Consider the following 20,911-nt stretch of genomic DNA (forward strand, 5'->3'; position numbering starts at 1 on the left):
TATATATATATGGGTTCATGTATATTTTAGGAGAGACTTTTTGAAGAAAGAAAAAGAAATATATATATATATATATATATATATATATATATATATATTCCTCTCTCTAGATTTTAGGATTTGCTTTCTTTTCTAATAGAGGCTCCCACAAGCCTAGTTTTTCAAGGTCATTCATGGAGGCTTATGGGTGATTCCTAAAGGCAAAATTATTACCAAGAAGATGAAAATCCAAGGAGATGACATCTAGCAAAGGAATGTACAATAAGTGAGAATATCCACTTTTGAAGAGAGATCTAAGGTTTACTCAAATCTTTGATGTAAATATTCAATTTATTAATTGAATGATACATAATATTTTATTTTTGCATAAAACTTGTCTCTATGTGATGAATCAAGATTTTTGAATCAAAATCTCTCGAAATTTTTTTTAAACTTGCACGTGTCCCACCACCTTCTTCAAGCCCATTTCGTCGCAGCATGGACATCTGCCCATTTTGCCCAAGAAAATCAAACTAGAATTGATTGTATGATAGAGATAATCTTACAGAGACATGCAAGCTGGTTTTTTTAAGTACATGGGAGATGTAATTCAAAGATCATATGGTCAATTTCATTTTTTTCCCCAATATTATATATTAAGCTTCCAACAAGAAGGTACATCAGGGGGGAAGTCCCCTAGCAATTATAGGAATTGGCATTTATCAACAAAAAGGTAAAACTCATGGGCAACTGAATTGCATTAAACAAAGGATTAGGTAATGCTAGTGTCTTTAAATTAGAGGATAGAAAGGGTAATATAAAAAGTTAGGGGGTGGAACTCACGAACCGACGCATAAATTTTGTTGAGGGGGGCGTCATTGAAAAAAAAAAAAAAAATTGAAGATAATTTTTTATTTTTGAACAAAATAATAAATTCAATAACTTAATTTTGATTGATAATATTTTTGTTTGTCACATTTACACAAGTTCTTAATAATTTTTATTATTAAGTAAAATTTTCATACAAAATTGAAGAGAAAAAGTAGGTATATTTAAGATAACACAATTATGCAAAATAAAATAATTATAACTTGTGCTTGTATTCTAGTGCATCTCTGTGCATGGGACAATGAATACTTTTAGGATTTTTTTAATAAGTAAAAGTAGATAGGACTCAACAAAACCTAAAAATTCCTTACTTTCATATGCTTTTGTATTCAAAACTTAAACTATTTTCAGGTTGTCCAAATCAAAATTTACTCAATAATTAGATTAATCCAAATAAATAAGTGAATTTTGTTCTTTATTCTTTGGATTGTCACATTTTTATAACGAGTTTATATTAATAATTTTCAAATTTTCAAATTTTAGGTTTTTTTTTTTTTTTTTACCTTCTTAAAGATTGTGATCTTTCATTATCGAATAAGTAGTTGAAAGAAATATGAAGATTTAATATAGATATGAAGTGTCCAATGAAAGAGAGATTAAATTGGAGGCTATAAATGAGAAAAATGGACAATTTTTGGATTTAAATTTCTAAATATACAAAATGAAAATATAAAAATTTTGAGGGTAGACAATTTTAAATTTTAAAGTCTATATATATAAAAAGAAAATAGAAAATAAGAGAGATGATTAGGTCAGATCTAAAAATATGGGGGCAGATTTATAAATTGTAAGTTTTTTTTTAATAATTTCAATAAGGTCATTTAAAAAAAAAAAAAAATTAACAAAATTTATAGACATATAATACAAATAAAAAGAAATTAATTCAGTCGGGGCCGCGGCCCCCGTCAGTCACTGGTAGAACCGTGCGCCTGAGTTTCCATAAAGAACATGTGCATTAATATGGCAGCTAGAACCATATTTTCATTTCGTGCATGCACCTTTCCTCTCTCTCTCTCTCTCTCTCTATATATATATATATATATATTTGATTAATCTTTGAAGCTTACTTCTAAACGTACACTCAAACTCCGGCTTGAGGTAACTAGATTTGAATGCACAAAGCAGGACTTATTCTCAATATTTTGCAGTATGTGGGTAATAGTTAGCCTAGAACACGTGCATGTTATACACGTACAGCATTCTTCTTCTATGCTTTTTATTTAATATTAACACACAAACTATGTTTTTTTAAGCATCATTACTCAATAATAGTTTCACCTGCTTCGATCTGATCTGGATGTGATGCATGTCTGTTGTTTTCAATTACGTCGAACAGTTTTATTATCAAATTTAGTCAACTTTTTATTTCTTATGCTTAAGAAGTCCTTTCAACTTTCAATAAGATAATAAAGTGTTATTTATATGTGTATGTGTGTGTGTGTATATATGTATTTATGCTTTCTTGTTAGTTTTCAAACTCTAAACTTTACTTTTATAATTTGTACGTAATTAATTATTCTGAGTTTATAAAATAATTTATAGTTAATTGCAAAGAAATGGAACCTCCCCTCATCCATTTTTGAGCCTAACCACAATATCACTTTCTTCTTCTTCACTTAACCACTGATGATGCTCTCTGGTTTGTTTATCTGCCCCTCTCATGGCTAACGGTTAGATTGCTAGTTTAAATGTATTTGTTTTAGTTAAAGATTGCAAGTTTAAATGTTGTTTGGTTGCAAAGGCTCTTTTTCTGGGCTGGGTCCTATTGTTTAGTGCTTTTGAGTTTTTTTTTTTTTTTTTTTTTTTTTTTGGCGTTGTTTGTTGCCCTTTGGGCCTCATGGCCTCTTTTTATTTTGGGCCTTGAGTATGCCAAATTTTTCTGTAAATTTTTTCTTTTCTTTTATACCAGACTCTCACTTACGGGGAAAATATATATGTGTGTGTGTGTTGTCAAGTTTTTCCTCTAAATTAGTAATTATTTATTTATTTGAAAAATATTTTAATAATTTTCTCATATTTTAGAAGATAAATTGATTATTAAATAATGATATAAGTAGCTCAAGTGGGAGGACATAAGGATTTTATATATATATATATATATATATAATACGAAGGATAACTAGTATAGTTATTATATTTTGGTTTGCCAAAAATCAATTGATTGGAAATTAATAAAGTTTATTGGTGCACCTTAGTTTAGTTATTGCGTAGGGTTAGCAGGAGACTTCAGGAGACTTTCTAACAAGTGTGAATCTTTTGTTAGGATTTGTCTCAAATTTTATTTATATTTTAGAGTTATCTTATATGATAATGTTTTTGTAAGACAAGTCTTGGTCTCTAAAGAATTTTTTGTAAGCCAAGTCTTGGTCACCCAGGCATTATAATCCTTTCGCTCTAAAGAAATGTGTTGTGACTTTATAAATAGTGTGGCAACGAGGCACTGGCAAGCTATCATCTAATTAGCAGGTTACGGATGTAGGATCTCACATTGTGCATATATGTAATATGTATTAGTGTTGTCTCCAAATAGTATGAAGCCTTTTGGGAAAAAAAAGTCAAAGCAAAAAACTATGCGGACTAGGGTCTAAAGCGGACAATATCATACCATGTGGTGGAGTGAATTGTATGGTATTGAAGTGCACCAACGAGGACGTCAGGCCTCTAAGGGAGGGGGAAGAATGTGGCGGCCTTGTAAGCAGGTGCGAGATACTGCTGGGTGTTGAGAAATGAAGTGTTATATTTGTATGATTGGTACTCTCTATATCGTACAATGTGTTTTGGATTGTAGCTTCGAAACAAAACCATAAGGGCTTCAGCCCAAAGCGGACAATATTAATTGTACCAGGTGAAGATGAAGTGCTTATATACGCCAGTGTTATATCCAAATCGTATGAGGCCTTTTGGGATAAAAAATAAGAAAAAATCATGAAGCGAAAAATATCATACCATGTGGTGGAGTGATATATTACAAATAAATACCTATGGTATTGTTGGGAGGTATGAGCGGAGATATATGTATCCATAAGAGCAGCCTCATGATGGAGTTATGAGTGTATATGTTCTAGTGTTATTAATACTCTACAAATTTTAATATCTTGTAAAGTTTTTGACTTTTCAACTGTGGGGCCCACTTGAGTTATAAGGGTCATTGCAGACCCATTTAATTCCAAATTGTTTTCTCTCTCGGCAGCTCATATCTCTCTCTCTCGCTGCTTCTACTTTTTTCTTTTCTTTTTTCTTTTTCAACTTCAATCCTTGATTCCATCTTCATTACTAGCCGGATTTAGGTGCCGTTTGAGGCAAAACGACGAGTGTGACGAGCTCTACGTTCTAGTACCAGCAATTCCAGTTTTGCTACCTTCCTTGGAGCTCAAAAATTTAAACCCATTTCTAGGGTTTTGCCTATTTTGAGGTAGGGGCATCTTAATCCACTATAATCTTGTTCTATTGTGAATTTTACCTCCATGTTGTATTAAATATGCTTAATTTAGAGTTAATTATATCTATGATGGTATTAATGATGTCTAGAGGGTTTTCACGATCTTGAATATGATTGGTTCATGTGCAAATTATATTTAGTTGTTGATTTCCTATGTTTACTATGTACTAGCATGCTGAAATTGATGTATGAGAGTATGCTTATTTAAATTGCGCCAAATTTCCCAATTCATGATGTTGAGCTCATATATATATATATACATGCACATACTTAAATGTATTTTGTTGTATCTTAATGTGTTAATAATTACTTGGGAGATGTTGAACATGTTGAATGTTTAAGTTTATGATGGAAAATTTTAAATGCCATAACATTGAATGTATGGAACATATATGCATGCACATACCATTGGGTTTGCACGAAATGGGAGAAATTGTTCTTGAAATAAATATGGGGAATTTCAGGGAAGTGTTTTTGATAAAATGGTTTTATGCGAAACCCGGTCGCTACGGAGTTACCAACGGGCCGGAGGTTAATATAGCCTAAAGGGGACTAGGGAGTCGCCCTAGCGTGGTTGAGCTAGCTGGGCCCCATAATGACGCCGCGAGGTTACCAAGGGTTAGGGACACTAGCCAATCCTCCTTCCGTGTCGCGGCGGGGTTACCAAAGGGCGGGCTGTATTAACGTTTGAAAGTGATGATTTTGAGAATGAAAATGGGGAGTGTCATTGACATGCATTGCATTTCATTTCATTGCATTGCATTGTTTCTACTTGGAATTGACTTGTATATTGTATTTGATCCTCTACGTTGTATGATCCCTATCTCCCATTGGCCTATGCTTTGCTTGAATTCACAAGGACACAAGATTTGTGTCTTAAGTGTCACCTACTGAGCATATAGCTCACCCTACTATTTATACATTTTTTTCAGGTCTTGGAAAAGAATCGGTGGACGACAACCCACCTCAAGCTTGAGCGATACTAGAAGCTCACTTTTGTGTCTTTTGTATATTTCCCATTATTTTTGCAAAGCACTAAAAGTATAAAAGTATATATGTATATTTTGCAAAACTTTGTCATGTAACCTTGTTGATGAATGGGAAGGATAATTTTAGTTAAAGTAATTATCGGTGTTATTTGATTGTGTATGATCATATACTGTTGCCCTGAATTCGGAAATTGAGCCATGATAGGTCAAAAATGAATTTAAACAGGGTATGGTAGGCCTATTTTTAGGGGAGGTTATGCCAAATTTTTTGTAAAATTCTTGGCATCAGCTAGGGTCGTTACAAATTTGGTATCAGAGCAAAGGTTCGAAAACCTTTAGGACGACGGGTAGAGGCCTACATAGAGTCGCATGGAATGTTGTTTGTGTTGCTTACTTGACTACTTGCTACGTGGTATCTTATTTAAATGAGCATGCTTAACTGCCTATGTGCTTACTTGCTTACTTGTTTATGTTAAAATATTTCTTGCATAGTCTTGCATGCTAAGTGTTGTACGGTATTAATTCTTGTTGAGTCGTCCACAGTGGACCTTAGTGTCATGTTTCTGAATCATTTTCTCGTTTTATAGCACGATGTCACGGCGTGAGGAACCTAGAGAAGTTGGCCCTAGACCAACAAGGGGTGATGTTGGTGAGAGCTCTAGCTCCAATCCGGCGGAGCCAGTTGATGAGAACATGCTTCTTAGGGACTTGATTCCCCCAAGAGTTGTTCCCCCAAGAAGAGAGAATGTTGAAACATCCGTACCCGTAGAAGTGGGTGAAGGTTTTGTGGCACTGGAGTTTAATCGTTTGTTGCAAAATGTCGTGAGGGCAACGATTGTTGCTCAGCCGCAGTTGGTACCACAACCTACAGTTTGAGTTGAGGAGACTCCAGCTCAGAAGCGTCTCAAGATCATTAAGGGGTTTTCTCAGCTGATGCCGGTTATATTTGAGGGCAATGCGGATCCAATGGTAGCCGACAACTATATGGATCAAGTTGAAACTCAGTTGACCTCAATGGATGTGACAGAGGATCACTTGAAGATCATCCTAGCAACTTACAAGTTTACTATGGATGCCAAGGTTTGGTGGAAATCGATCACTAACCAGTATAAGATTGACGAGATGAGTTGGGACAGGTTCAAGGAACTGTTCTATGAAAAGTATTTTCCGCTTTCCAAAAGATGGGAGTTACAAGACCAGTTTCATAATCTTCTTCAAGGGAACATGTCAGTGGCGGAGTATAAGAACAAGTTCACCTCACTCTCCCGTTTTGCTCCAGAAGTGGTAAGAGATGAAGCTAACAAGACTCGGAAGTTTGTCTCGGGTCTTAATGATCGAATGAGGCCGTTGATCACAGCACAGTTTATTAAGGTTTACTCTGAAGCAGTGGAAAGGGCTTTGATGCTGGAGGCTGATAATAGAGAGAAGGATGCAAGAAGAGAGCAATTGAAGCAAAAGAGGGGTGCAGGGCCATCCTCAGAGGGATCTTCTTGGAAAAGGAATAGGGGCAGTCCATCTCAGTTTCAGGGGCAACAGTCTACAAGATCTGCTCCTACCACTCCTATGCCAGCTGGATCTGACAAGAGTGCAGTTGTTTGTTATCAGTGTCAGCAGCCCGGACATTACAAGTCCAGTTGTCCGATGAGATCGTCTTCAGTTTCATCAGCTCCGAAGGCTTGTTATGGGTGTGGCCAGTAGGGTCACTTGATTCGTGATTGTCCGAGTCAGAGAGCAGGCACCATTAGTGGCAGAGGGTCACAGCAGAGGCCGTCACAATCGGCTACAGTTCAGTCAGGTTTCAGACCACCACCACCACAGCCTACTATGTCTTCACAGGGTTCACAATCAGTTAGGAGGGATACTCCTACTATGTCAGTGCAGCAGTCAGGTGTTCAAGTTGGCAGTCCTCAGGCACAGGTACCACAGGGACATGTTTTTGCACTGGCACAGACTGATGCATCTTCTGGACCGTCAGTCCTTCGAGGTATATTTCCAGTGTTTGGTTGTTGGGCCCGTGTTTTATTTGACTCTGGTGCATCTCATTCTTTCATTTCATCATCATTTGCACTTACATCGGGGTTGGAAGTTAGTTTCTTAGAACGGGCGTTGAGTGTTGATACGCCAGTTGGGGTTTCAGTGTCTTTGAACTGAATTGTGCGGGAGTGTCCCATTATGATAGTCGGGCGAACTTTCGTGTTTGACCTTATCCTCCTGAAGATGACTAGCTTTGATGTCATTCTCGGGATAGATTGGTTGGCTTCATTTCATGCCACGATCGACTGTTACAGAGGAAGGGTTACAGTTTGCACTCCCGAGGGAGACTGTTTCTTTTTCGTGGGAGATCGGAGTGATTTCCACATTTCATCGTTTTATGGAGTTCGTGGATGAAGTCATGGTGATTATTTCTTAGCTAGTCTTCTAGCCGAAGAAGATGATGTCGTGGGAAAAGTTTATCCGGCGATTGTTTGTGACTTCTTGGATGTTTTTCCAGAAGATTTGACAGAGTTGCCTCCACACCGAGAAGTGGAGTTCTCTATTGAGTTAATGCCAGGTACCGCGCCGATTTCTATGGCACCGTATCGTATAGCACCAGTTGAACTAGAAGAATTAAAGAGGCAGCTTGATGATTTGAGGATGAAAGGTTTCATCCGACCGAGTGTGTCATCGTGGGGCGCACCGGTCTTGTTTGCTAAGAAGAAAGATGGTTCGTTGAGGTTATGCATTGATTATCGGAAGTTGAATCATGCCACCATCAAGAACATTATCCTTTGCCAAGGATAGATGATTTATTTGATCAGTTGAGGGGAGCCAATTGTTTCTCGAAGATTGACTTGAGGTCTGGCTATTATCAGTTGCGGGTTAGGGATGAGGATATCCCAAAGACAGCATTCCGTACACGGTATGGACACTATGAGTTCCTTATTATGCCTTTTGGCTTGACTAATGCGCCAACGGCATTCATGGACTTGATGAATCGCGTCTTTCACGATTACTTGGACCAGTTTGTGGTAGTTTTCGTAGATGACATTCTTGTGTACTCACGGACTCGGGAAGATCACGAGGTCCATTTGAGTATTGTTTTACAGATTTTGCGGGAACACCGATTGTATGTCAAATACGAGAAATGTGAGTTTTGGCTACAGGAGGTGAAGTTTTTGGGGCATGTTGTTTCAGAAGGTGGAGTATCAGTTGATCCATCAAAGGTTGAAGCAGTTTTGACTTGGGAGCGACCCAAGAATGTGTTTGAGATCTGCAGTTTTCTTGGTTTAGCGGGTTACTATCGGAGATTTGTGAAGGATTTCTCCCGTTTGGCAGCTCCTATGACCCGTTTGACCCGGAAAGGGGTCAAGTTTGTCTGGAATGAGGCCTGTGAGTCATCTTTCTAGGAATTGAAGACAAGATTGACTACAGCTCCAGTGTTGGTGATACCTGAGCGAGGCTTGGGTTATGTGATCTATTGTGATGCTTCACGTGACGGGTTGGAATGTGTGTTAATGCAGGATGGTAGAGTAGTGGCTTATGGGTCTCGACAGTTGAAGACTCACGAGCTTAACTACCCTACTCATGATCTGGAGTTAGCGGCAGTTGTGTTTACCTTGAAGTGTTGGAGACATTATTTGTATGGTGAGAGATTCAAGGTATTTTCAGATCACAAAAGTCTCAAGTACCTTTTCTCCCAAAAGGACTTGAACAACAGACAGAGACGATGGGTTGAGTACTTGGAAGATTACAACTTTGATTTGCAGTATCATCCAGGCAAGGCAAATGTTGTAGCTGATGCCTTAAGCCGAAAATCTCGTGGAACTTTGGCCAGTTTAGCTATTCGGAAGTGGAAGATGCTTAAAGATCTGGCAGAGATGGGATTACAGTGTTTTGATGATGATGGTTACAGTGAGTCGGCATTCTTATTTAGTCTTGTGGCTCAGCCTACTCTTGTTGTACGAGTGATTGAGTCACAGAGACAGGACCCGGACTTAGATGCCATCCACGCTTTGATCTCAAGTGGTGAGACAGTGAAAGATTGGGCCTTGCATGCAGATGGGGGTCTACGGTTCAGGGGTTTGTTGGTGGTTCCCACAGTTTGTCGTGAGGATGTCCTACGGGAGTTTCACACTTCCCGTTTTGCAGTTCATTCAGGTGGTACTAAAATGTATCACAATTTGAGACGTCAGTATTGGTGGAGCGGGATGAAAAATGATGTTGCACAGTTTGTGGCTAGATGCCTTACCTGTCAGCAGGTGAAGGCCGAGCATCAGAGGCCAGCTGGTTTGTTGCAACCATTACCTGTAGCGCAATGGAAATGGGAGCATATTGCTATGGATTTTGTGACAGGTTTTCCAAGGTCACGGAGGGGCAATGAGGCCGTATGGGTCATCATTGACAGATTGACCAAGACGGCTCACTTTTTGCCTATTAAGGCAACAGATGATGCAGAGAAGCTTGGTGTTCTTTATGTGAAGGAGATTGTAAGGTTGCATGGAGTTCCTGTAACCATTGTGTCAGAAAGGGATGTTAAGTTCACTTCGAAGTTCTGGGAAGGACTTCAAGTAGCGTTTGGTTCAGCGTTGCATCTTAGTACGGCATTCCATCCACAGACGGACGGTCAGTCGGAGCGTACTATCCAGATTTTGGAGGATATGCTTCGGGCATGTGTACTTGATTTGGGAGGTAGTTGGGAGGATCACCTTCCACTTATTGAGTTTGCCTACAACAACAGTTATCAGGCGAGCATCCAGATGGCTCCATTTGAGGCGTTGTATGGTAGACCTTGTAGGTCTCCTGTTTGTTGGACTGAGGTAGGTGAGACAGCCGCCTTAGGACCCAACATTGTACTCGAGACTACTGAGAAGATTAAGTTGATAAGACAAAGGTTACTTACAGCTCAGAGCCGACAGAAGAGCTATGCGGATAAGCGGAGACGACCATTATCCTTTGAGGTGGGAGACCATGTTTTTCTACGGGTTTCTCCACGGAAGGGATTGATGAGATTCGGGAAAAGTGGCAAGTTGTCGCCACGATTTATTGGACCGTTTGAGATTTTGGACCGAGTAGGAGAGGCTACCTACAGGCTTGCTTTGCCACCACAGTTGGATAGGGTCCACAATGTTTTCCATGTATCGATGTTACGGAAGTACGAGCCAGATCCATCTCACATTTTGAGTTGGGTTGATGTGGACATTGATGAGGATGTTTCCTACGAGGAAGGACCAGTTCAAATTCTTGACACACAACAGAAGGTGTTGAGGAACAAGACGATACCAATGGTGAAAGTCCTTTAGAGACACCACGGAGTCGAGGAGGCTACTTGGGAGCTCGAACAGGAGGTTCGGTCCAAGTACCCAGCGTTGTTTTCTTCTCCAGGTATGTCTTGATTTCGGGGACGAAATCTTTTTTAAAGTTGGGGAGAATGTAAAGTTTTTGACTTTTCAACTGTGGGGCCCACTTGAGTTATAAGGGTCATTGCAGACCCATTTAATTCCAAATTGTTTTCTCTCTCGGCAGCTCATATCTCTCTCTCTCGCTGCTTCTGTTTTTTTCTTTTCTTTTTTCTTTTTCAACTTCAATCCTTGATTCCATCTTCATTACTTGCCGGATTTAAGTGCCGTTTGAGGCAAAACAACGAGTGTGACGAGCTCTACGTTCTAGTACCAGCAATTCCAGTTTTGCTACCTTCCTTGGAGCTCAAAAATTTAAACCCATTTATAGGGTTTTGCCTATTTTGAGGTAGGGGCATCTTAATCCACTCTAGTCTTGTTCTATTGTGAATTTTACCTCCATGTTGTATTAAATATGCTTAATTTAGAGTTAATTATATCTATGATGGTATTAATGATGTCTAGAGGGTTTTCACGATCTTGAATATGGTTAGTTCATGTGCAAATTATATTTAGTTGTTAATTTCCTATGTTTACTATGTGCTAGCATGCTGAAATTGATGTATGAGAGTATGCTTATTTAAATTGCTCCAAATTTCCCAATTCATGATGTTGAGCTCATATATATATATACATGCACATGCTTAAATGTATTTTGTTGCATCTTAATGTGTTAATAATTACTTAGGAGATGTTGAACATGTTGAATGTTTAATTTTATGATGGGAAATTTTAAATGCCATGATATTGAATGTATGGAACATATATACATGCACATACCATTGGGTTTGCATGAAATGGGAGAAATTGTTCTTGAAATAAATATGGGGAATTTCAGGGAAGTGTTTTTGATAAAATGGTTTTATGCGAAACCCGGTCGCTGCGGGGTTACCAACGGGCCGGAGGTTAATATAGCCTAGAGGGGACTAGGGAGTCGCCCTAGCGTGGTTGAGCTAGCTGGGCCCCATAATGAGGCCGCGGGGTTACCAAGGGTCAGGGACACTAGCCAATCCTCCTTTCGTGTCGCGGCGGGGTTACCAAAGGGCAGGCTGTATTAACGTTTGAAAGTGATGATTTTGAGAATGAAAATGGGGAGTGTCATTGACATGCATTGCATTTCATTTCATTGCATTGCATTGTTTATACTTGGAATTGACTTGTATGTTGTATTTGATCCCCTACGTGAGCATATAGCTCACCCTACTATTTATACATTTTTTTCAGGTCTTGGAAAAGAATCGGTGGACGACAACCCACCTTAAGCTTGAGCGATACTAGAAGCTCACTTTTGTGTCTTTTGTATATTTCCCATTATTTTTGCAAAGCACTAAAAGTATAAAGGTATATATGTATATTTTGCAAAACTTTGTAATGTAACCTTGTTGATGAATGGGAAGGATAATTTTAGTTAAAGTAATTATCGGTGTTATTTGATTGTGTATGATCATATACTGTTGCCGTGAATTCGGAAATTGAGCCATGATAAGTCAAAAATGAATTTAAACAGGGTATGGTAGGCCTATTTTTAGGGGAGGTTATGTCGAATTTTTTGTAAAATTCTTGGCATCAGCTAGGGTTGTTACATATCTCCTCATCATTATAGTGGAATCTCTTCATATATCCGTGGATGTAGCCCTTATTTAGGGTGAACCACGGATATGTTATGTTGTGAAGTGTGTCGTCATGCTTGCGTATTTTGAAAAGGCTGACAGGTCTCACTTTTGCGGACTGGCCCAACATTCTCGGTCATGAAGTTCTGCAGGGTACAACTAGAAGCACTTTAGACTGATCGGTTGCACTTGCTTAGTTCGTGTTATTGTGAGTTGTTTGCGCGAGAAAAGACAAGTTTGAACTTTCAAAAAGAACCACCAAAATTATTGGTAAAGTTAGAGAATAACACATATAAGCACTTTAAAATGACATCTTAATGACATCAGTCCTCACTCACATAAATCAGTTGGAGTTGTCCAACTTTCATACTCCATATCATTATTACACACACACATATATATATATGGCCGGAAGCTGACTTTAGTAAGCTATATCTGTTATGTGTGGAAGGAAAGAAACAACAGAATTTTTCGAAATCAGTCATTACCTCCATTTCAGACTCTCAACTTAGTGGTCAACTCTGAAATTTTTGTTTATTAAAAAATGCAAATGTCCCTTTGCAGAGAACATTGCCCGAGAATGGAACTTTCCTAGCTCCTTCTTTGAGGCCTTACACACAAATCCATTTTGGAATTTCCGGACTTTTCAATCAGCTCATCTACTGCCAGTACCACGACATCACCAGCCCCAAATTTAACCCCCCTACTCCCTACACAAGCATCTGCACCATCCTTAACAGATACCACCACAACCACCACCATGACCAAAACATCAGCCTCCATGACATGGATACCTTCAATTGTTGATAATCATGATTTATGCTTTCTGTTAGCTGCTGGAACGAATTTTTGAGAATTTTGAATTGAGTTCATTTTTTCATTTCTTGGGTTTGGCGGGTTTTGCTTTTCAAAATGTTTGGGTCTTGTTGGGCCTGGGGACTTTTCATTTCATTTGGATCTTGGACTGTAAAGCCTCATTTGCCATTGGGCTCGTCTTGGACCTGGGATATGCCCCTTGCATTTTCGTACATTTTTCCTTCTTCTATATATATTCAGTTACTTGCATGAAATAATAATAATAATAATGATGGCCTGTGAGTCGATTTTTTTTTTCAATATTTTATAATTTATTGGAGTTTAGCATTTATGTTTCACCCTTAATCAATACAGTTTTTTTAAGTGAGATGAGAGAGACAGGGCAATCAGTGGCTTGAATTAGACGAAAATGATCCTACCTAATGTCGAAAGAGAACTCTTAATTGCAATATTTAAAAAGCTGGTTCCTTTTCATGTATCTATTTTTGTGCCTAGCTCCTGGCAACTAACTCATTTTTAATTTACAATAAATTGTATATATCTAATCAACTCAACTTGTTATATATGAAGTCTGTCAAGTATCAATGGGAGAAGACAGTTATATATATATATATATATATATGTGCCATATAGAATAATGCACAGTAAACGTCTTTGCTTGCACTTGCACGTTATATATGCACCCACTATTACCCACTATATATTGTTAGTTTGGACTTTGGTGTTTCAGATTACTTTGATTAAAAGAAACTAGTGACTAAAAATAGAAAAGAGAAACTATATATGGTGTAAAAACGAGTACATGAAAAAAAAAAAAAAAAAAAAAAAAAAAAAAAAAAAAAAAAAAAAAAAAAACGGGAGTACATGATCAAAGAATTTCATATATATATGAAATGGAAACTCTGCAAGAGATGGTTTACATGCATGAACTTCTAGTGAAGTCTTTATACAAATATCATAATTAAGTTGCCTTCATCAAAGGTAGCTAGTGAGCAGCAATCCTCTCAAATGAACAAATTAATGAAACTGAAAAAATAAGCATATTTCCTGTGAATTTGAGAATTCGATACAAATTCCAATGATATTTTCCAATGAAATCCATAGGCAATGATGGCACGAAGCTTATCTGCAAATACCAAAAAGAAAGAAAAGATAAGTAATGTGCAGGAAGAAAACCTGTATGTGTGTGTACAAATATATAAAAGCATAACATACCTATTCTAAAATGTCTTTCCAGGTGGCTTCATCAATCAATAACTTTTCCCAAGCTTCAAAGACAGAATTGGAGGTGGAGGTGGAGGTGGGTGAGTGAGTAGAAAGATGAGTTAGGTTCGTATTGCTTTTCATTGGGTCATTAAAGGAAGTCTCTAGAGAGGCTGAAACTAATGGAGGAAGTGAATTTTGATCTGTTTGAGCATCATAATATGTGTAGTTCAAGCCGTTACTATTGAAATTAAGAACATCTGATTGGTTATAAGAGCCAACTTGATCAAAACATGCCAATGAGTTGGCTATTGGTGGTAGGGTTGTAATTGGATTCGTAAGCTCGGAAGAAAATTGGGTATGATTAAGATCATGAGATCCCAAAAGACCAGTTTCTTCTATAGTACTTGGAAGGGGACTTGTATTTATGAATTGTAATATGTTCTGCAAGAGTTGGAGTTTGGCTAGTTGAGTGGCATCAGCCTGTAACCTAAGAGCACTGTCCCAATTAGGGTTCATCAAATTGGGCAAGGCTGCCACAGATAGCATCTGAGAAAGATTAGCAATTAAATTGAGTTCAGCTATTGGCTTGTGTGTTTTTGGATCAATACCCCTTTGGAGGAACTTCCTCCTGAGATGGGTGTTCCAGAAGTTCTTGATTTCATTATCGGTCCGTCCTGGAAGATGGGTAGCAATCCTTGACCACCTGCAAGTGCATCAAAACATAAGTGGTTAATTAAGCCATTTATATTGTATTTCTAGCAATGTTAAACTTGTGTATATGTACTTGTTTCCGAGAATTGAATGAAGGTCGATGATGATTTGCTCCTCTTCTTCAGAGAATTTTCCTCTCTTGATATCAGGTCTCAGATAATTAGTCCATCTTAGTCTGCAGCTCTTTCCACACCGGTTCAAGCCCGCCTTCTTGGGGAGTGATCTCCAGCTTCCATGGCCATGTCTGTGAATGTAATCAACCAGCTTTTGATCCTCTTCTGGTGTCCATGGCCCCTTCTTCAAGCCCTTTTCGTCGCAGCATGGAGGCCTAACCATTTTTGCACAAGAAAATCAAACTAGCTAGATTGTATGATAAAGATAATCTAACAGGGACATGCTGCTTTTATATACAAGTACTGCATGGGAGGTAATTAATTCAAAGATGAGGTCAAATTCATATATATATATATATATATATATATATATACACACACAATATTATATAGTAAGCTTCCAACAACAAGGAAAATGAGAGGGAAGTCGCCTAGCAACAATGCATCTTTGCTTTTTTCAACAAAAGATAGAACTCATGGGCAACTGAATTTCATTAAAAAAATGATTAGGTAATACTATTAATGTCTTCAAATTGGAGGGTAGAAAAGGTAATTAAAAAAAATTAGAGGGTAGAACCGGGTGGCTGAGAATTTCCTTAAAGCACATGTACATAAATATGGTAGAATCATATTAATTTTCATTTCTTTTTTAAACACTCAAAATAGAATTTTTCTAACTCAAGTATTAAATCAATTCAAGTTCAATACATGAAAAAACTAGGGTTTGAGGTAACTAGATTTTAATGCATAATGTAAGATGATTTATTCTCAATATTTTGCAGTGAGTATAGTAAGCCTAGAACACATGTTACACACAGCATTCTTCTTAATTCCATGCTTATTTTTCAATGCTAATACACAAACTAACCATTATTTTCTGTTAATTTTTATGAAAATCTGTGTTTTATGAGTATCATAACTCAATAATTAGTTTCACCTGCCTCTAATTCTTTGATTTAATTATTAATCCTCCTGCCATCACCAAACTAGTCATCATTTTTGTCATGTTCTTTGAATATTTCACGTAATATATTATATAAATATATATATCCAACATCTTGAGAACTGTTTTCCTAGTACTTCTGAATTTTCTGAATATTTAGTGCTCTCTAACTGCTCTTTGAATGTAACAGTTTCCATATAATTCATCTCCTCTCCACCAACAGAATCCTTATAATTAATATTTTAAATGATACGTAAATGGGCTTCTTTTTCCTCCAAATCCACTTTTTTGAATTCCATTCAAATTCAACATGACATAACAGAAAAATGATAAACATGCAATAAAATAATAATTGAAATTTTTAAACAAACTGAAGTCATAGATGTTCCACAATGTAGATAATAATTACTGTATCATAAAATTGACAGTCAACGAAGACCGTATTAATCTAACACATAAAACCTGTAATGAAGAATATTTATCTGAATCATAGAAGTCCTTAACCCAGAATTGCCTTTGGCTATGGACAAAGTTACTACCATAAACATCAGATTGCCAATTGAAAAGAGATGAAATTAAGTGTAAAAAAGTATATCAGTGTTTATATGCATAGTTCAAGATTGAGAAATCAAGATATGGACTTGATCTTTGGCATTTTTTACACAAAGTGGTTGCTTAATTAAATTAACTCTAGAAAAAAGAGTATTTTTGTGGCTAATCTCATATGCTTACGGACTGTAATTTGGAGAGAATTTATGCAGTTGGCCTGACCCCATTCACATAGAATAAAAAGGTAAGGATGACAATGACGATGGTTGTTTCTAAACTCGAACCCATAAGCTAAAATTTGTGAGCCTGGGCTGGCGTTTACTATTACCCCTTATTGATGTTAATACATACTATTTTAAGATCTTTAAAAATTGACTGATGGAACGCAAAATCGTAATGTATGATATAGCATACATTAGCAATCAAGCTACGCAATGTTTGTCATTAATTACACCAAACATTTAGCTAAAACCAAACCTCATTGACTGAACCCCAAGGATGATAATTGCAAGCTTTTGTTGAAGATAACCAATTCAATGTCAAAGATCATTAATCTTTCAGATAAAAAGCAATTAAGTAATAATGACTTATCGACATTTTAATATAATCTCGTCAGTGGAATACCTACTGTATGATAATCTAATTCCTAGAGAGGGTCATCAATATGGATTAATATATGGAGAAGATATATATTAGTCTCATTGTTCTTGCAACATTTATAATACTAGCTATTTATTGACATTTTTTTTTTCTTTAGAATTATTGGGGATTAGTTTTACCTATGCCAGATGCTTTTCAATTTTTTTTTTTTTTTTTTTTGGTGCTAAAATCTTTCCTTAGGGAAAATAAAAACTCTATGCGGAGGTAAGGTCATGTAGATTTGACCCCTCCCAAACCTCACAATAATAGGAGCTTCGTCCATTCGACTGACCTTTTTGTAAAATAAAAAAAATCCATGCAGCGTGGGATAATTCTAAGTCTCCTACTATTAATTAACTCGGCTTTGACCTCTGTAAATTAAGGTTTAGCTCAACGTTTCTTATATCCATTAACAACAACAGTGACATCAATCCTCCCAAATGTCAATTGGGTGGTAAGAAGACGGTGAGATTTGCCGGGAAATTTTTCCACATTTCTTACCTCATTGGCTTCATTCACAAGTCTAAGGGGTTGAAAACACATGCAACGTATATGGTAAAATAAATAAAAAATTGAATCAGAAACAAGTCAATAACTATAGTCCAAAATTCTGGTTGGGGCTTACTTCTCAAACTTGGTTTCCTCGGATGAAGACTCGATCTCCAATATGTCCCCCCTTCAATTCTAAGAAACTTCCTAAAGGTGAGAGCAATTTTGTTTAGTTATGGGAAAGCGTGACATGCACAAACCATATGCTGGTTTGAATATGAAATAAGAGACCATATATTAATCTGATAATGTATTTAATCATTTAGAATATTATTATGCTTTCAAAACAAACAAAAAAAGGAGGGTGAAGGCAGCCACATGAGAAGATATATGGGGGATTTGGCATGGACCTTTCTGTTTGTACCACAGCCAAAAGAAATTTACAATGCAATGTGAAGGTAAATCAAGTCTGATCATCTCCTTTCACCACCCACACAAAATTCAACGTACGTGTAATCACCGCGTTCAATGTTATACAAATTCCTGAATAATCTCTTCAAACATTCAACCATTTTAGTTTACCAAGTTTAGTAGGTAAAGTGCCTTTTCATGAAGAGGACAATGTAAAATTTTCATCTCTAAGAAAACAAAAAGTAGCCGAGAGAGTGCAAGAGGTGTAGGAGAAAGAACTACCTATTTGAAACAATGGGTGAAAAAAATAAATAAATATAAGAAAATTTTAAAAGTGCGTAACGGCTTGGTTATCTTCTTTCAGCTTACTTTCTTCATAGAGAATGAATATGGTATTTTATTAATGAATTGCTGCCAAGAGCTAACTGGGAATTGGACATTAATATTATTTGAAACTGCTTAAGAGTGTAGGAAACTAACTCACAAATCACTAGTTGAAATTTTGTGCATTAAGGGCCTAGAAATGCTACATCTGTTTGCTTTCGAATTAAACAAAAGAAAACCAAATTTGTATTCTTACATGTTTCTCGTTTGGTTCCTGAGAAAAACAGAATAGCGCTTTGTGTTATAAACAGGGAGATGCCATTATAATGGATGTCTTGTAGATGGCAAGAGCTATATATATATATATATATAGATATATATATATATATATATATATAAATATATTGCGGTCTGTTAGAGTGTTTCTCAAGTTCATCATAGTGCTTTATTTGAGGTGGAGAAATCTTCGAGGTGGAGCTACGAAGAGATTCTTGTTCAATGTAGAGCTATGGAGAAGCACATGAAGATTGAATTTTGAGCCAAGGTAGAGATTGTTGGGTTTGTGGCTCAAAATTTGTGTGCAGAAAATTAGTTTCCTTTTTTGTTTTGGAAGTTGCGAGAAACAGTTTCCTAATTGGTTTTGAAATCCAAAAGACTTGGAAAAAAAGGCTGAAGATTTAGGAAAGAAGTTATACCTGCTATTTTAGAGTTGAAGATGGATATGGTAACTCCTTATAGGTAAGTTGATCCTTATATAACAAGGAATTGGATTTGAGGAATACTTGTCCAACAAGAAATTGAGTTTTGAAGATTCTATAAATAGAGATGGGTATGAGGGGTTTAGAGAGGAGAAGAGAAAAAAGATGTAAGGGGTTTAAGGGTGAGTGTTGTGAGTAGAGGGGAGTGTATATATAATTCCCGAGTGTATACATGTAGCCTCAAAATAGATAATAAGTGAGTGAGTGGTGTTTTAACATGTGGTTGTATATTCTCTTCCTTGATTCATAATAGTGAAATCTCTCTCTCCCATGGACGTAACCCTAGAGTTGGGTGAATCATGTAAAATATTTTGTTGTGCGTTGATGTATATGATTGTTATCTCTATATATGCTTGTATTAATGTGATGTGATGATACTTCCGCTGTGTGTGATGAATGAGGATTTAACTCTCAACAACAGCCGACCGTTGAGTGGGTTGGAGGGAGTTAATTATCCCCAACAACTGGTATCAGAGCCGATGGTGGGTCAGAGCATGTGATTGGTCCTGAAGATCAGTAAAAGAAGATTGATGTGAAGTTTGTCAGAGCAAAAGATGATAGTGAGATGCTATGGAAATTCAATCAAAGTTAACGATGACACGAAGGTATGAAAAAGGTAATGGCGTGAAGCCTATGAGAAACAAGTCTTGTGACAAGCCAGAGGATCCTCGTTTTCAAGATGGGGCAAATGTGATAGAGGTGAAGCCCACGAGGAACAAGTTTTAAGGACAAGTCAAGAGTGGGTGCTAGTTCTCAAGATGGGGCAAGAGGTGTGAAGAATAAAGGGGTTTGCTCTAAGCCCGATAAAGAGAAAAGGGGAATATGATGAGTGAAGAGGAGATGTTTGTTGCTTTGATCCAGAGAAGCAACTAATGAAGATGAGTTTGAAGATTGGTGGGTTGCCATGCGTGAGCAATTGAACACCAATGAGATAGATAGAGAAAAGAAGAACGATGAAATTTGAGAAAATGTGGAGATTGTTAGAGTGTTTCTCAAGTTCATCATAGTGCTTTATTTGAGGTTGAGAAATCTTCAGTTGAGGTGGAGCTATGAAGAGATCCTTGTTCAAGGTGGAGCTATGGAGAAGCACGTGAAGTTTGAATTTTGAGCCAAGGTGGAGATTGTTGGGTTTGTGGCTTAAAATTTGTGTGCAGAAAATTAGTTTCCTTTTTCATTTTGGAAGCTGCGAGAAACAGTTTCCTGATTGGTTTTGAAATCCAGAAGACTTGGAGAAAAAGGCTGAAGATTTGGGAAAGAAGTTATACCTGTTATTTTAGAGTTGAAGATGAATATGGTAACTCCTTGTAGGTAAGTTGATCCTTATCCAACAAGGAATTGAATTTGAGGAATACTTGTCCAACAAGAAATTGAGTTTTGAAGACTCTATAAATAGAGATGGGTAAGAGGGGTTTAGAGAGAGAAAGAAGAGAGAAAAGATGTAAGGGATTTAAGGGTAAGTGTTGTGAGGAGATGGGAGCGTATATGTAATTCCCGAGTGTATACATATAACCTCAAAATAGATGATAAGTGAGTGAGTGGGGTTTTAACATGTGGTTGTATATTCTCTTCCTTAATTCATAATAGTGAAATCTCTCTCTCCCATGGACGTAACCCTAGAGTTGGGTGAATCATGTAAAATATTGTGTTGTGCGTGGATGTGTATGATTGTTAT

At 37.0% G+C, this 20,911-nt stretch overlaps 1 protein-coding gene, 1 long non-coding RNA gene and 1 pseudogene across 2 annotated transcripts; 1 reads left to right on the plus strand and 2 right to left on the minus strand.

Moving 5' to 3' along the window:
* Positions 1–493, minus strand: part of LOC132281470 (transcription factor MYB93-like) — a 70,341-nt pseudogene extending 69,848 nt beyond the window's left edge.
* Positions 494–3,877: 3,384 nt separating this feature from the next.
* LOC132285175 (uncharacterized) lies at positions 3,878–5,452 on the plus strand. Its single transcript, XR_009472462.1, has 2 exons — positions 3,878–4,279; positions 5,239–5,452. It is a non-coding gene; the product is annotated as an uncharacterized LOC132285175 (long non-coding RNA).
* Positions 5,453–14,311: 8,859 nt separating this feature from the next.
* Positions 14,312–15,349, minus strand: LOC132281471 (transcription factor MYB93-like). Its single transcript, XM_059783170.1, has 2 exons — positions 15,087–15,349; positions 14,312–15,005 (listed from the first exon to the last, which is right to left on the minus strand). The coding sequence occupies exons 1-2, from the start codon at positions 15,347–15,349 to the stop codon at positions 14,312–14,314; spliced, it is 957 nt and encodes a 318-aa protein (XP_059639153.1).
* Positions 15,350–20,911: the final 5,562 nt, after the last annotated feature.

Source organism: Cornus florida, unplaced genomic scaffold (assembly GCF_030987335.1).
Source record: "Cornus florida cultivar Cherokee Brave unplaced genomic scaffold, ASM3098733v1 CherokeeBrave_3.0.0_Hap2_Chr11, whole genome shotgun sequence".
Classification (NCBI taxonomy): Eukaryota; Viridiplantae; Streptophyta; class Magnoliopsida; order Cornales; family Cornaceae; genus Cornus; species Cornus florida.

Bases quoted from the DNA above. Each gene is read 5' to 3' on its own strand.
- LOC132281471 (XM_059783170.1), bottom strand. From the start codon at position 15,349: ATGGTTAGGCCTCCATGCTGCGACGAAAAGGGCTTGAAGAAGGGGCCA. The intron at 15,006-15,086 runs GTACATATACAC...ATGCACTTGCAG, and splicing joins CATTCAATTCTCGGAAACAA to GTGGTCAAGGATTGCTACCC.